General features: G+C 42.3%; 1 protein-coding gene across 1 annotated transcript; it reads right to left on the bottom strand.

The window, feature by feature from the left end:
- Positions 1-10,450: 10,450 nt before the first annotated feature.
- Positions 10,451-17,895, bottom strand: LOC139570216 (NLR family CARD domain-containing protein 3-like). The gene is made up of 7 exons (XM_071391896.1): positions 17,272-17,895; positions 15,191-16,954; positions 14,730-14,817; positions 12,896-13,069; positions 12,306-12,479; positions 11,872-11,909; positions 10,451-11,157 (listed from the first exon to the last, which is right to left on the bottom strand). The coding sequence occupies exons 1-7, from the start codon at positions 17,546-17,548 to the stop codon at positions 10,613-10,615; spliced, it is 3,060 nt and encodes a 1,019-aa protein (XP_071247997.1). The 5' UTR covers positions 17,549-17,895; the 3' UTR covers positions 10,451-10,612.
- Positions 17,896-18,337: the final 442 nt, after the last annotated feature.

The raw sequence follows: 18,337 nt of genomic DNA on the forward strand, positions 1-18,337 counted from the left end.
ATGGCTGGGTGCTAACATACAAACACTGAGCAAAGAACTGAGGGACACTAATGGTTTAAATACCTACAAGGAAATGAGGCACAGGTGAAAACAATAACTAGAAGGGAAAAAAACAAAAGGTTCAAAAAGGCGCAATGGGGACATCTAGTGACCAAAACCTGAATAGTCCTGGCCAAAACCTGACACATACTGTATCACAGTCAGAGCAAGTCAACTGTTTCTGTTACCATTACTGAGAGGGTTGTTGCTGTTGGGGCCTGCTACTGGATAATGTACTTCTGTATTTTAAAATACAAAATACATGCATTTTTATTAAATACACAGAAAAATACAAGTATTTTGTAGTTTATTTTGATACATTGATCTTTGTATTGTTTTGTAGTTCTATTTTGTAATGTACCCATCCCTGCTGACAATACATTTATTATTATAGATTTTTTTTAACCTTTATTTAACTAACTTTAATTTACTAACAATATGATCCCAGGAGTCAGGACCTGTTAGAACAGTGTTTCTCAACCCTTTTATACCAGGGACCAGACAGCTAGGATGTATTCTCCTTTAAAACTACAACTGTACAAATGACACAGTAGAGAGGTGAAAAAACACAGACCAAATAATACGTCAAACATTTATTAATACAGTAAACTGATTCCAGATTTATGGGTATGGTATGGGTTCTTCTGACCAATATTAAGAAATTGACTGTATAATAATGAAATTCAGTTTAACGATGCACTAAAAAGGTCATCATGTGATGTGACCCCACCTGGACCCTTGCCAGAGATACAACCCAGATGTGGGTCCTCACAGTTAGGAACCACTGGTATAGACAGACCACTGGTATAGACAGACCACTGGTATAGATATACCACTAATATAGACAGACCACTGGTATATATATACCACTGGTATAGACAGACCACTGGTATATATACACCACTGGTATAGACAGGCCACTGGTATAGATATACCACTGGTATAGACAGACCACTGGTATATATATACCACTGGTATAGACAGACCACTGGTATATATATACCACTGGTATAGACAGACCACTGGTATAGATATACCACTGGTATAGACAGACCACTAGTATAGATATACCACTGGTATAGACAGACCACTGGTATAGACAGACCACTGGTATATATATACCACTGGTATAGACAGACCACTGGTATATATATACCACTGGTATAGACAGACCACTGGTATAGACAGACCACTGGTATAGATATAACACTAGTATAGATATACCACTAGTATAGACATACCACTAGTATAGATATACCACTAGTATAGATAGCCCACTAGTATAGATATACCACTAGTATAGACAGACCACTAGTATAGACAGGCCACTGGTATAGACAGGCCACTGGTATAGACAGGCCACTGGTATAGACAGACCACTAGTATAGACAGACCACTGGTATAGACAGGCCACTGGTATAGACAGGCCACTGGTATAGACAGACCACTGGTATAGACAGGCCACTGGTAGAGACAGACCACTGGTATAGACAGACCAATGGTATTGATATACCACTGGTATAGATATAACACTAGTATAGACAGACCACTAGTATAGACAGACCACTAGTATAGACAGACCACTAGTATAGACATACCACTAGTATAGACATACCACTAGTATAGACATACCACTAGTATAGACAGACCACTAGTATAGACATACCACTAGTATAGACATACCACTAGTATAGACAGAACCACTGGTATAGACAGAACCACTGGTATAGACAGACCACTGGTATAGACAGACCACTGGTATAGATATAACACTAGTATAGATATACCACTAGTATAGATATACCACTGGTATAGATATAACACTAGTATAGATATACCACTAGTATAGACATACCACTAGTATAGACAGACCACTGGTATAGACAGAACCACTGGTATAGACAGAACCACTGGTATAGACAGACCACTGGTATAGATATACCACTGGTATAGATATAACACTAGTATAGACATACCACTAGTATAGACAGACCACTGGTATAGACAGAACCACTGGTATAGACAGAACCACTGGTATAGACAGAACCACTGGTATAGACAGACCACTGGTATAGACAGATCACTGGTATAGATATAACACTAGTATAGATATACCACTAGTATAGATATACCACTGGTATAGATATAACACTCGTATAGATATACCACTAGTATAGATATACCACTAGTATAGACAGACCACTGGTATAGACAGAACCACTGGTATAGACAGAACCACTGGTATAGACAGACCACTGGTATAGATATACCACTGGTATAGATATAACACTAGTATAGACATACCACTAGTATAGACAGACCACTGGTATAGACAGAACCACTGGTATAGACAGAACCACTGGTATAGACAGAACCACTGGTATAGACAGACCACTGGTATAGACAGATCACTGGTATAGATATAACACTAGTATAGATATACCACTAGTATAGATATACCACTGGTATAGATATAACACTCGTATAGATATACCACTGGTATAGACAGACCACTGGTATAGACAGACCACTGGTATAGACAGGCCACTGGTATAGACAGGCCACTGGTATAGACAGGCCACTGGTATAGACAGACCACTGGTATAGACAAACCACTGGTACAGACAGAACCACTGGTATAGACAGACCACTGGTATAGACAGACCACTGGTATAGACAGACCACTGGTATAGACAGAACCACTGGTATAGACAGAACCACTGGTATAGACAGAACCACTGGTATAGACAGACCACTGGTATAGACAGGCCACTGGTATAGACAGGCCACTGGTATAGACAGAACCACTGGTATAGACAGGCCACTGGTATAGATATACCACTGGCATAGACAGACCACTGGTATAGACAGACCACTGGTATAGACAGACCACTGGTATAGACATACCACTGGTATAGACAGACCACTGGTATAGATATAACACTGGTATAGCCAGACCACTGGTATAGACAGACCACTGGTATAGCCAGACCACTGGTATAGCCAGACCACTGGTATAGACAGACCACTGGTATAGACAGACCACTGGTATAGACAGACCACTGGTATAGACAGACCACTGGTATAGACAGACCACTGGTATAGACAGACCACTGGTATAGACAGACCACTGGTATAGACAGACCACTGGTATAGCCACCCTGTACAACAACTTACTGTTTATGTTGAGGTTCTGCTCCTTGTCTTTTCCTCATGTCTAGAAGACCTGTATGAACAGCCGTTTTTGATCTGTCTCACAGTGTTTGTTGTAACATTTGTGTTGTGGAGAACAAAACACCAGGCAGGAGACGGGAGTAACAGTGTAGTATTGTTGAGTAAAAACATCTCGTGCGGCACTTCCTATTAGGTGCCATAACATAACACTGCCGTAATACATTACTGCTTAGTAACAGCATAGTAATTCATATAGAAAGATCACCCATACTACATTTATGAGTGTGTGGTGTGATACGTTTATGTTCCGGACACATTGTGTGTGTGTGTGTGTGTGTGTGTGTGTGTGTGTGTGTGTGTGTGTGTGTGTGTGTGTGTGTGTGTGTGTGATGGCAGTTCAGCTTCTGTGGAAGAGGCTATACTTTTTCACCAAACACTGTACCACATTTCCTTAAAGCTGGGATTGTGAAATAATGGTGGTCCATATTCTCTGTTATATCACACCAGCATCATGGGGAACATAACGGTAGTCCAGACTACTGTTATATCACACCAGCATAATGAGGAACATAACGGTAGTACAAACTCTGCTGTTATATCACACCAGCATCATGGGGAACATAACGGTAGTCCATACTCTGTTATATCACACCAGCATCATGGGGAACATAACGGTGGTCCATACTCTGCTGTTATATCACACCAGCATCATGGGGAAAATAACGGTAGTCCAGACTCTGTTATATCACACCAGCATCATGGGGGACATAACGGTAGTCCATACTCTACTGTTATATCACACCAGCATCATGGGGAAAATAACGGTAGTCCATACTCTGTTATATCACACCAGCATCATGGGGAACATAACGGTAGTCCAGACTCTGTTATATCACACCAGCATCATGGGGAAAATAACGGTAGTCCATACTCTGTTATATCACACCAGCATCATGAGGAACATAACGGTAGTCCATACTCTGCTGTTATATCACACCAGCATCATGGGGAAAATAACGGTAGTCCATACTCTGCTGTTATATCACACCAGCATCATGGGAAACATAACGGTAGTCCATACTCTGCTGTTATATCACACCAGCATCATGGGGAAAATAACGGTAGTCCAGACTCTGTTATATCACACCAGCATCATGGGGGACATAACGGTAGTCCATACTCTACTGTTATATCACACCAGCATCATGGGGAAAATAACGGTAGTCCATACTCTGTTATATCACACCAGCATCATGGGGAACATAACGGTAGTCCAGACTCTGTTATATCACACCAGCATCATGGGGAAAATAACGGTAGTCCATACTCTGTTATATCACACCAGCATCATGAGGAACATAACGGTAGTCCATACTCTGCTGTTATATCACACCAGCATCATGGGGAAAATAACGGTAGTCCATACTCTGCTGTTATATCACACCAGCATCATGGGAAACATAACGGTAGTCCATACTCTGCTGTTATATCACACCAGCATAATGAGGAACATAACGGTAGTACAGACTCTGCTGTTATATCACACCAGCATCATGGGGAAAATAACGGTAGTCCATACTCTGTTATATCACACCAGCATCATGAGGAACATAACGGTAGTCCATACTCTGCTGTTATATCACACCAGCATCATGGGGAACATAACGGTAGTCCATACTCTGCTGTTATATCACACCAGCATCATGGGGAAAATAACGGTAGGCCAGACTCTGCTGTTATATCACACCAGCATCATGGGGAAAATAACGGTAGGCCAGACTCTGCTGTTATATCACACCAGCATCATGGGGAAAATAACGGTAGGCCAGACTCTGCTGTTATATCACACCAGCATCATGGGGAAAATAACGGTAGTCCATACTCTGTTATATCACACCAGCATCATGGGGAACATAACGGTAGTCCAGACTCTGCTGTTATATCACACCAGCATCATGGGGAAAATAACGGTAGTCCATACTCTGTTATATCACACCAGCATCATGGGGAACATAACGGTAGTCCATACTCTGTTATATCACACCAGCATCATGGGGGAAATAACGGTAGTCCAGACTCTGCTGTTATATCACACCAGCATCATGGGAAACATAACGGTAGTCCATACTCTGTTATATCACACCAGCATCATGGGGAACATAACGGTAGTCCATACTCTGTTATATCACACCAGCATCATGGGGGAAATAACGGTAGTCCAGACTCTGCTGTTATATCACACCAGCATCATGGGAAACATAACGGTAGTCCAGACTCTGTTATATCACACCAGCATCATGGGGAACATAACGGTAGTCCAGACTCTGTTATATCACACCAGCATCATGGGGAACATAACGGTAGTCCAGACTCTGTTATATCACACCAGCATCATGGGGAACATAACGGTAGTCCATACTCTGTTATATCACACCAGCATCATGGGGAACATAACGGTAGTCCATACTCTGCTGTTATATCACACCAGCATCATGGGGAACATAACGGTAGTCCAGACTCTGTTATATCACACCAGCATCATGGGGGACATAACGGTAGTCCAGACTCTGCTGTTATATCACACCAGCATCATGGGGAACATAACGGTAGTCCATACTCTGCTGTTATATCACACCAGCATCATGGGAAACATAACGGTAGTCCAGACTCTGTTATATCACACCAGCATCATGGGGGAAATAACGGTAGTCCATACTCTGCTGTTATATCACACCAGCATCATGGGGAAAATAACGGTAGTCCAGACTCTGTTATATCACACCAGCATCATGGGGGACATAACGGTAGTCCATACTCTACTGTTATATCACACCAGCATCATGGGGAAAATAACGGTAGTCCATACTCTGTTATATCACACCAGCATCATGGGGAACATAACGGTAGTCCAGACTCTGTTATATCACACCAGCATCATGGGGAAAATAACGGTAGTCCATACTCTGTTATATCACACCAGCATCATGAGGAACATAACGGTAGTCCATACTCTGCTGTTATATCACACCAGCATCATGGGGAAAATAACGGTAGTCCATACTCTGCTGTTATATCACACCAGCATCATGGGAAACATAACGGTAGTCCATACTCTGCTGTTATATCACACCAGCATCATGGGGAAAATAACGGTAGTCCAGACTCTGTTATATCACACCAGCATCATGGGGGACATAACGGTAGTCCATACTCTACTGTTATATCACACCAGCATCATGGGGAAAATAACGGTAGTCCATACTCTGTTATATCACACCAGCATCATGGGGAACATAACGGTAGTCCAGACTCTGTTATATCACACCAGCATCATGGGGAAAATAACGGTAGTCCATACTCTGTTATATCACACCAGCATCATGAGGAACATAACGGTAGTCCATACTCTGCTGTTATATCACACCAGCATCATGGGGAAAATAACGGTAGTCCATACTCTGCTGTTATATCACACCAGCATCATGGGAAACATAACGGTAGTCCATACTCTGCTGTTATATCACACCAGCATAATGAGGAACATAACGGTAGTACAGACTCTGCTGTTATATCACACCAGCATCATGGGGAAAATAACGGTAGTCCATACTCTGTTATATCACACCAGCATCATGAGGAACATAACGGTAGTCCATACTCTGCTGTTATATCACACCAGCATCATGGGGAACATAACGGTAGTCCATACTCTGCTGTTATATCACACCAGCATCATGGGGAAAATAACGGTAGGCCAGACTCTGCTGTTATATCACACCAGCATCATGGGGAAAATAACGGTAGGCCAGACTCTGCTGTTATATCACACCAGCATCATGGGGAAAATAACGGTAGGCCAGACTCTGCTGTTATATCACACCAGCATCATGGGGAAAATAACGGTAGTCCATACTCTGTTATATCACACCAGCATCATGGGGAACATAACGGTAGTCCAGACTCTGCTGTTATATCACACCAGCATCATGGGGAAAATAACGGTAGTCCATACTCTGTTATATCACACCAGCATCATGGGGAACATAACGGTAGTCCATACTCTGTTATATCACACCAGCATCATGGGGGAAATAACGGTAGTCCAGACTCTGCTGTTATATCACACCAGCATCATGGGAAACATAACGGTAGTCCATACTCTGTTATATCACACCAGCATCATGGGGAACATAACGGTAGTCCATACTCTGTTATATCACACCAGCATCATGGGGGAAATAACGGTAGTCCAGACTCTGCTGTTATATCACACCAGCATCATGGGAAACATAACGGTAGTCCAGACTCTGTTATATCACACCAGCATCATGGGGAACATAACGGTAGTCCAGACTCTGTTATATCACACCAGCATCATGGGGAACATAACGGTAGTCCAGACTCTGTTATATCACACCAGCATCATGGGGAACATAACGGTAGTCCATACTCTGTTATATCACACCAGCATCATGGGGAACATAACGGTAGTCCATACTCTGCTGTTATATCACACCAGCATCATGGGGAACATAACGGTAGTCCAGACTCTGTTATATCACACCAGCATCATGGGGGACATAACGGTAGTCCAGACTCTGCTGTTATATCACACCAGCATCATGGGGAACATAACGGTAGTCCATACTCTGCTGTTATATCACACCAGCATCATGGGAAACATAACGGTAGTCCAGACTCTGTTATATCACACCAGCATCATGGGGGAAATAACGGTAGTCCAGACTCTGTTATATCACACCAGCATCATGGGGGAAATAACGGTAGTCCATACTCTGTTATATCACACCAGCATCATGGGGAACATAACGGCAGTCCAGACTCTGTTATATCACACCAGCATCATGGGGAACATAACGGTAGTCCAGACTCTGTTATATCACACCAGCATCATGGGAAACATAACGGTAGTCCAGACTCTGTTATATCACACCAGCATCATGGGGAACATAACGGTAGTCCAGACTCTGCTGTTATATCACACCAGCATCATGGGGAAAATAACGGTAGTCCATACTCTACTGTTATATCACACCAGCATCATGGGGAACATAACGGTAGTCCAGACTCTGCTGTTATATCACACCAGCATCATGGGGAACATAACGGTAGTCCAGACTCTGCTGTTATATCACACCAGCATCATGGGGAAAATAACGGTAGTCCAAACTCTGTTATATCACACCAGCGTCATGGGGAAAATAACGGTAGTCCAGACTCTGTTGTTATATCACACCAGCATCATGGGGGAAATAACGGTAGTCCAGACTCTGCTGTTATATCACACCAGCATCATGGGGAACATAACGGTAGTCTAGACTCTGCTGTTATATCACACCAGCATCATGGGGAACATAACGGTAGGCCTTACTCTGCTGTTATATCACACCAGCATCATGGGGAACATAACGGTAGTCCAGACTCTGCTGTTATATCACACCAGCATCATGGGGAAAATAACAGTAGTCCATACTCTGTTATATCACACCAGCATCATGGGGAACATAACGGTAGTCCATACTCTGTTATATCACACCAGCATCATGGGAAACATAACGGTAGTCCAGACTCTGTTATATCACACCAGCATCATGGGGGAAATAACGGTAGTCCAGACTCTGTTATATCACACCAGCATCATGGGGGAAATAACGGTAGTCCATACTCTGTTATATCACACCAGCATCATGGGGAACATAACGGCAGTCCAGACTCTGTTATATCACACCAGCATCATGGGGAACATAACGGTAGTCCAGACTCTGTTATATCACACCAGCATCATGGGAAACATAACGGTAGTCCAGACTCTGTTATATCACACCAGCATCATGGGGAACATAACGGTAGTCCATACTCTGCTGTTATATCACACCAGCATCATGGGGAAAATAACGGTAGTCCATACTCTACTGTTATATCACACCAGCATCATGGGGAACATAACGGTAGTCCAGACTCTGCTGTTATATCACACCAGCATCATGGGGAACATAACGGTAGTCCAGACTCTGTTATATCGCACCAGCATCATGGGGAACATAACGGTAGTCCAGACTCTGTTATATCACACCAGCATCATGGGAAACATAACGGTAGTCCAAACTCTGTTATATCACACCAGCATCATGGGGGAAATAACGGTAGTCCAGACTCTGCTGTTATATCACACCAGCGTCATGGGGAACATAACGGTAGTCCAGACTCTGCTGTTATATCACACCAGCATCATGGGGAACATAACGGTGGTCCAGACTCTGCTGTTATATCACACCAGCATCATGGGGAACATAACGGTAGTCCAGACTCTGCTGTTATATCACACCAGCATCATGGGGAAAATAACGGTAGGCCTTACTCTGCTGTTATATCACACCAGCATCATGGGGAACATAACGGTAGTCCAGACTCTGCTGTTATATCACACCAGCATCATGGGGAAAATAACAGTAGTCCATACTCTGTTATATCACACCAGCATCATGGGGAACATAACGGTAGTCCATACTCTGTTATATCACACCAGCATCATGGGGGAAATAACGGTAGTCCAGACTCTGCTGTTATATCACACCAGCATCATGGGGAACATAACGGTAGTCCAGACTCTGCTGTTATATCACACCAGCATCATGGGGAACATAACGGTAGTCCATACTCTGTTATATCACACCAGCATCATGGGAAACATAACGGTAGTCCAGACTCTGTTATATCACACCAGCATCATGGGGGAAATAACGGTAGTCCAGACTCTGTTATATCACACCAGCATCATGGGGGAAATAACGGTAGTCCATACTCTGTTATATCACACCAGCATCATGGGGAACATAACGGTAGTCCAGACTCTGTTATATCACACCAGCATCATGGGAAACATAACGGTAGTCCAGACTCTGCTGTTATATCACACCAGCATCATGGGGAACATAACGGTAGTCCATACTCTGTTATATCACACCAGCATCATGGGGAAAATAACGGTAGTCCAGACTCTGTTATATCACACCAGCGTCATGGGGAAAATAACAGTAGTCCAGACTCTGCTGTTGAGAAATGATGTCTGAGGGAATAAACTGTTTTCGTTGTTTGAAGTGACCTCTTTGTTGTTCTAATGTCGTTAACAAACGTGGCAGTTTTACCGTTACAGACTTCAACTTTAACTGTCATTCTTCTTTTATGTGAGAAAACAACAATATTTAACTGTTTAAAAAAAAAGAAAAGCTTTATTTGTCTTTATCTCGCCAAATGTGTACCAGGAAAGTTCCATTCAGTGTTATTGAGTTCAAACAGAATCAGGATTGTAATGTCAACAATTTGACTAAATAAACATGATTTACAAACACCAATCAATAACAACAAGAACTGTCCTTTACTAACTGAAGGTTTTCACCTCACACAGGGACAATGAGGAGTTTATTTCAACCCAAAACCCTGGATAGAGAGGCTCAGTGAATGTTGAGCGGAATGTGTGCAGGTGGGTCAGTGTGTCAGAGGAGGACAGAGTGTAGAAGGACAGAGTGCCGGCCAGCCAGTCCAGATACACTCCTACTCTGTTGGACGAGGAGGAGGCACGTAAGTCAGTTCTCTCCTTATTGTGCCTGGCAGCGTAACCGTAATCAGAGCAGCTCAGACTCCAGGACTTGTCATTGCATCCAAGCTTACAGTCATCAGTGTTTCCTGTCCTGCTGATTCCTCTGTACGTCATTCCTATGTCATCCCCTCCCCCACTCATCTCTGCCTCCCAGTAACAGCGCCCAGTCAGACCCTCTCTACACAGCACCTGTGGCCAGACCACAAATCTCTCTGGGTGATCAGGATACGGCCGCTCCTCTTTCCCCCACGTCACCTTCCTGTTCCTCTCTGACAGAGAGAGGTTTCTGTGTGCTGTGTTTGGGTTCAGTGTGACATCACAGGCATCTGATAGGGAAGATCAATATTAAAAATCACGATCATCAGAATGTTAATCATCAAGGTCTTTTATGAGGAGCATTTATTCATTGAATAATACATCTAATTGACGGACTGCACTGGACGGAATGAAATAATTAAATAATGATTAAATTGTTGAGTATATTGACTATGTACTGAAACAATAAAAGTAGTTGAAAAGAGAATACTTGTAAATAATATGTTTTTTAGTGTTTCATTTATCATCTTTTAATCTACAGTCTGTACTTTATATGACCATTTGTATGCAAGCCTATACAGTATTTCCCACTGGGCAACAACTAGTTAAATCAACATTGTTTCCTCGTCATTTCAACAACAAAATAATACATGTGAGGAATCAACGTGGAAAACTGACTGGATTTGGGAATTTTGGATTTGGGAATTTTGGATTTTTTCATCTAACTTTTAACCTAAATCCACTGACAGGGTGACATTCTTTGTTGATTTCACGTTGAATTCAGGTTAGTCGATAACTTAACCGAAGGTCAATCAAAACTAGACGTTGAACTGATGTCTGTGCCCAGTGGGTCTGACTCTACTTCCTTAAGATGGCGGCTTACATTTCATCTGACCACGTAGGTCAACAGTTGAGTAATTTGACAATGACTCTGAGGTTATGCTATTTCCTGTTTCATCACTAATAACACAGTTCACATTTTCTTCACAGCAGTCAACACTTACATTTTTTCAGCAGCCAGTACTCTCCACAGTGGTCAACACTGCACAAGAAGCAGAACAGTGATTCAGTAAAACACACACACTCACACAACCACACACTCACACAACCACACACAAATATTGTTTATTGGATATTAAATACAGGGGCTCAACTTTGGTTTTAGAAGTGGGGGGGACATATATATTTTTTTCCAGTTGTATAAACACTCCAAACAGCCGACCCGACCACTTGGAGGCGTCCACATGGTCCTAAAGCACACCGTGGCCTGGTTTTGTATAAAACTGTGTGGGGGGGGGGGGTCAAATTCAATTTCAGAATGTCCCCAGTGAATGTGGTGCCCCTGATTAAATAGTTATAACTAACCCAGGAACCCTGAACCAAAACTGTCCATGTCACACATGAATTGACACAAACTCCACAAACCCTCTCCACATACTTGAGTTTCTCCAGTCTCCAGTGTGGATTCTCCAGTCCAGCAGAGAGCTGCTTCACTCCTGAGTCTCCTGGGATATTGTAGCTCAGGTCCAGCTCTCTCAGGTAGGAGGGGTTGGACCTCAGAGCTGAGGCCAGAGAAGCACAGCCTTTCTTTGTGATCAGACAGCGTGACAACCTGTAGAGTTTATCACATATTTACACCCTCTAGTGGTGAAAAGGGAAATGGCAGGTGTGTGTCTTCCTCAAACTCAACAGACATTTGCATTTAAAAAAATGACCTGATAAAAATAATATTACAATCACATAATTATATAACTAAAAACATTTGACTTCAGGAAGTAAAGCATCTTGAAAATAAAAATAAATAATATCAATATATTGTGTAATTCTTCCTCTTCCAAACAGGAATCTGCAGTTAGATAACTATGACATTTAAATTCAGCTGATTACTCTGATATTATTTATTTAACTAGGCAAGTCAGTTAAGAACAAATTCTTATATACAATGACAGCCTACTAATTGTCCTCTATAAATACCTGTAGATCACATGATGAACTATCCCCTTTAGTGAACTAATACAGACTACTGACCTCAGTGTCTCCAGTTTACAGTGTGGATTCTCCAGTCCAGCAGAGAGCAGCTTCACTCCTGAATCCTGCAGGTTGTTGTCACTCAGGTCCAGCTCTCTGAGGTTTGAGGAGGTTGAGTTGAAAGCTGAGGCCAAGGCTTCACAGCATTTCTCAGTGAGGTTACACCCATTAAGCCTTTGAAAAGTAAAACACAATGGAAATGAATTTCGACAACTGTGTGTACATGTAGCAGAATATTTGAGAATCAACAATAAATAAGTAATATGCTAATGTATATTCTAACTGATACACCTACTCATTCAAGGGTTTTTCTTTATTTTTACTATTTTCCACATTGTAGAATATTAGTGAAGACATCAAAACTATGAAATAACACATATGGAATCATGTAGTAAGAAAAAAAGTGTTAAACAAATCAAAATATATTTTATATTTGAGATTCTTCAAAGTAGCACCCTTTGCCGTGATGACAGCTTTGCACACTCTTGGCATTATCGTAACCAGCTTCATGAGGTAGTCACCTGGAATGCATTTCAATTAACAGGTGTGCCTTGTTAAAAGTTAATTTGTGGAATTTCTTTCCTTCTTAATGCGTTTGAGCCAATCAGTTGTGTTGTGACAAAGTAGGGGTGGTATACAGAAGATAGCCCTATTTGGTAAAAGACCAAGTCCATATTATGGCAAGAACAGCTCAAATAAGCAAAGAAAAATTAAAGTCCATCATTACTTTAAGACATGAAGGTCAGTCAATGGGGAAAATGTCAAGAACTTTGAACGTTTCTTCAAGTGCAGTCGCAACAACCATCAAGCACTATGACGAAACTGGCTCTCATGAGGACCGCCACAGGAAAGGAAGACCCAAAGTTACCTCTGCTGCAGAGGATAAGTTCATTAAAGTCACCAGCCTCAGATTGCAGCCCAAATCAATGCTTCAGAGTACAATTAACAGACACATCTCAACATCAACTGTTCAGAGGAGACTGCTTGAATCAGGCCTTCATGGTCGAATTGCGGCAAAGAAACCACTACTATAGGACCAATAAGAAGAAGAGACTTGCTTGGGCCAAAAACACGAGCAATTAGACAAGGTGGAAATCTGTCCTTTGGTCTGATGAGTCCAATTTGGAGATTTTTTTCCAACCGCCGTGTCTTTGTGAGACGCAGAGTAGGTGAACGGATGATCTCAGCATGTGTGGTTCCCACTGTGAAGCATGGAGGAGGAGGTGTGGGGGTATTTTGCTGGTGACGCTGTCAGTGATTTATTTAGAATTCGAGGCACACTTAACCAGCATGGCTACCACAGTACTCTGCAGCGATACACCATCCCATCTGGTTTGCGCTTAGTGGGACTATCATTTATTTCTCAACAGGACAATGACCAAAACACACCTCCAGGCTGTGTAAGGGCTATTTGACCAAGGAGAGTGATGAAGTTGCCCATCAGATGACCTGGCCTCCACAATCACCCGACCTCACCTCAATTGAGATGGTTTGGGATGAGATGGACCGCAAAGCAGCCAACAAGTGCTCAGTATATGTGGGTACTCCTTCAAGACTGTTGGAAAAGCATTCCTCATGAAGCTGGTTGAGAGAATGCCAAGAGTGTGCAAAGCTGTCATCAAGGCAAAGGGTGTCTACTTTATAAAATCTATTTTGATTTGTTTAACACTTTTTTGGTTACATGATTCCATATGTGTTATTTCATAGTTTTTTCATGTCTTTACTATTATTCTACAATTTAGAAAATAGTAAAAATAAAGAAAAACCCTTTAAGAGTAGGTGTGTCCAAACTATTGACCCGTACTGTATATAAACTTTTTTAACGTGTATTTACAGAGCTGTCCTGGAGGCTTTGACCACTGGCAGCAGCCTCAGAAGACCTTCCTCTGATCTGGAGTATTTCTTCAGGTCAAACACATTTTTACATTTTACATTTAAGTCATTTAGCAGACGCTCTTATCCAGAGCGACTTACAAGTTGGTGCATTCACCTTATGTTATACAACTTTCTAGTTTTGTCTTGTCTCGTCTTCTGTTGTAGGGTTGAACCAGGGTTTACAGAGTTGGACGTGAAGATGTGCCGAACCAGCTATGTTGTGTGAATTTGCTACATTATTCTTAGAGTAGGCCACTATAATTGGCAGGTAGCCTAGCGGTTAAGAGCATTGGGCCAGTAACTGAAAGGTTGGTGGTTTGAATCCCTGAGCCGACAAGGTGGAAATATCTGCTGTTCTCCCCTTGACATTTACATTACATTTAAAAAATTTAAAAAAATTACATTTATAAAACACATCCAGCTCCTTTTCTGAAGTCAGCAACACAAAGACCAGAGCTGACCACTGTGCAGGTGACAGTTTGGTTTTGGACAGATTTCCTGAATGCAGGTATCTTTGGATCTCCTCCACTAGAGAATGGTCATTCAGTTCATTCAGGCAGTGGAACAGATTGATGCACCTCTCTGAAGATGGAGTGTTCCTGATCTTCTTCTTGATGTACTTGACTGTTTTCTCATGGCCCAGTGAGCTGCTTCTGGTTCTTCTTGTCTGTGTCAGTAGGCCGTGTAAGTGAGTCTGATTGGAATCTAGTGAGAGGCCCAGAAGGAAACGGAGGAACAGGTCCAGGTGTCCATTCTCACTCTGTAAGGCTCTATCCACTGCAATCGTGTGGAAGGTGATGGCACGATTCAACTTCATTAGAGTTTTTCTGATGAAGGATTGGTCTTCGGTCATTGGGTTTACATTGCTGTTGTTGAAGGAGAGGAAAACGTATAGCGCAGCCAGAAACTCCTGAACGCTCAGATGCACAAAGCAGTACACCTTATCCTGGAACGGCCCATAGTCCTGTCTAAAGATCTGTGTACACACTCCTGAGTTCACTGAGGCTTCAGTGACATCAATGCCATACTTTTTCAGGTCTGCCTCATAGAAAATGAGGTTGCCATTTTTCAGCTGGTTAAAAGCAAGTTTCCCCAGTGCCATGAAGCTCTCTTTATCCCTGTGTGGATCTCTCTCACCTTTCTTGTGATATTTATCATTCATCTGTTTGGTCTGAAATACCAGTAACCCAATAAATAATTGAGTCAGAGTCTTGGGCATCTCTTCATTCTTATCTGTACTCAACACGTGCTCCAGAACTGTAGCTAAGATCCAACAGAACACTGGAATGTGACACATGATGTGGAGGCTCCTTGATGTCTTTACGTGTGAGATGATTCTGTTGGCCAGGTCCTCATTGCTGAATATCTTCCTGAAGTACTCCTCCTTCTGTGGGTCATTGAACCCTCGTACCTCTGTCACCTGGTCAACACAATCAGGAGGGATGTGATTGGTTGCTGCAGGTCTGGAGGTTATCCAGAGGAGAGCAGGTGGAAGCAGATTTCCCTTGATGAGGTTTGTCAGCAGCACGTCCACTGAGGTTGGCTCTGTGACATCACACCAGCTCTTACAGTTCTCGTAGTCGAGGGTCAGTCGGCACTCATCCAGACCATCAAGGACAAATAAAACTTTGTACTTGCTCTCATTGTGGTTTCCTGGTTTTTGCAATTTTGTTAAAATGTTATTCAAAAAGTCCCTCTCAATCACTCTAGTCTCTAAGACACATTTATGCAGAAGTTCTACAAAACTGTACTTTTCCCCCCTCACCAAATTCAGCTCCCGAAAAGGGAGTGAAATTATGAATTGGATATCCTGATTGGCTTTCCCTTCAGCCCAATCCAGAATGAACTTCTGCACAGAAAATGTTTTTCCAATGCCAGCGACTCCTTTTGTCAGCACAGTTCTGATAGGTTTGTCTTGTCCAGATGATTGTTTGAAGATGTCATTGCAGAGGATTTTAGCCTCTGGTCTTGCTGGATTCTTGGACGTGATCTCGATCTGTCTCACCTCATGTTCATTATTGACCTCTCCACTTCCACCCTCTGTGACGTAGAGCTCTGTGTAGATCTCATTGAGAAGTTGCTTATGGCCCTGCTTCGGTAACCCGTTGAATACATGCTGAACCTTCTTCTTTACTTCCTGTTTATATTCATGTTGGAACTTCTCACCATCTTCATCTGAAGGACCTGACAATGGACAACGGTTATAGGATAGTTAGCAAGCATGTGTTGTTCTCTAGATGCTCAACAGTACACAATAAACAAATATATACATTTTTTATTTTACAATATATCTGGTTATTGGAAAAAATCTAAGCACATGAAATTAATGCACATTTCAAAGAAAAATTATTATTTTACAGGTTAGCCAATAACAAACATAGAAATACTGTATAACTTATTTAATGTATATGGGAATGTATATAGAATTTCAATTTCAACAATACAGTAGAATATATATATATTTACTCAAAACCTTAGGAGACACAAGAATTCTGAATTACCTATTGGACAGTCTCTGTTTAGCTTCTCAGCGAGATCGTTACGGCTAATCTTCTTCAGGATGTCCAGTGTGATCTTCACAGCCGCATTTCCCCTGTATTTCTGCACCATCTGATCCACTATGTCCGGTCTGTTATATGTCTCCAGCTGGCCCTTTGGAATGTGAAGGAAGACATCCAGCTGGTTTTCTGTAGTTAGATACCACTTAAATTTCTTCAGCTCGTCAGAGCCGAGATCCTCCAGGACGGCCAGGAGACGCCCTATCACAGATATGGACATTGTAGGTCAGTGGAGACTGTTAAACAGCAGATGGGTTCATTGTAGGTCAGTGGATACTGTTAAACAGCAGATGGGGCCATTGTAGGTCAGTGGAGACTGTTAAACAACAGATGGGGCCATTGTAGGTCAGTGGAGACTGTAAAACAACAGATGGGGCCATTTTAGGTCAGTGGAGACTGTTAATAAACAGCAGATGAGGCCATTGTAGGTCAGTGGAGACTGTTAATAAACAGCAGATGAGGCCATTGTAGGTCAGTGGAGACTGTTAATAAACAGCAGATGAGGCCATTGTAGGTCAGTGGAGACTGTTAATAAACAGCAGATGAGGCCATTGTAGGTCAGTGGAGACTGTAAAACAACAGATGGGGTCATTTTAGGTCAGTGGAGACTGTAAAACAACAGATGGGGTCATTTTAGGTCAGTGGAGACTGTAAAACAACAGATGGGGTCATTTTAGGTCAGTGGAGACTGTAAAACAACAGATGGGGTAATTTTAGGTCAGTGGAGACTGTAAAACAACAGATGGGGTCATTGTAGGTCAGTGGAGACTGTAAAACAACAGATGGGGTCATTTTAGGTGTAACGGCAGTCTAAGTCGTCCTCCTCATCGGACGAGGAGAGGCGAGAAGGATCGGAGGACCAATGTGCAGCGTGGTAAGTTTCCATAATTTAATGACATGAAAACTAGACAAAATACAAAACAACAAACGTACTAACCGTCACAGTCCCGTGTGGCACAAACACTGACACAGGAGACAACCACCCACAAACACTGACACAGGAGACAAC

This window comes from Salvelinus alpinus, chromosome 1 (genome assembly GCF_045679555.1).
Source record: "Salvelinus alpinus chromosome 1, SLU_Salpinus.1, whole genome shotgun sequence".
NCBI lineage: Eukaryota > Metazoa > Chordata > Actinopteri > Salmoniformes > Salmonidae > Salvelinus > Salvelinus alpinus.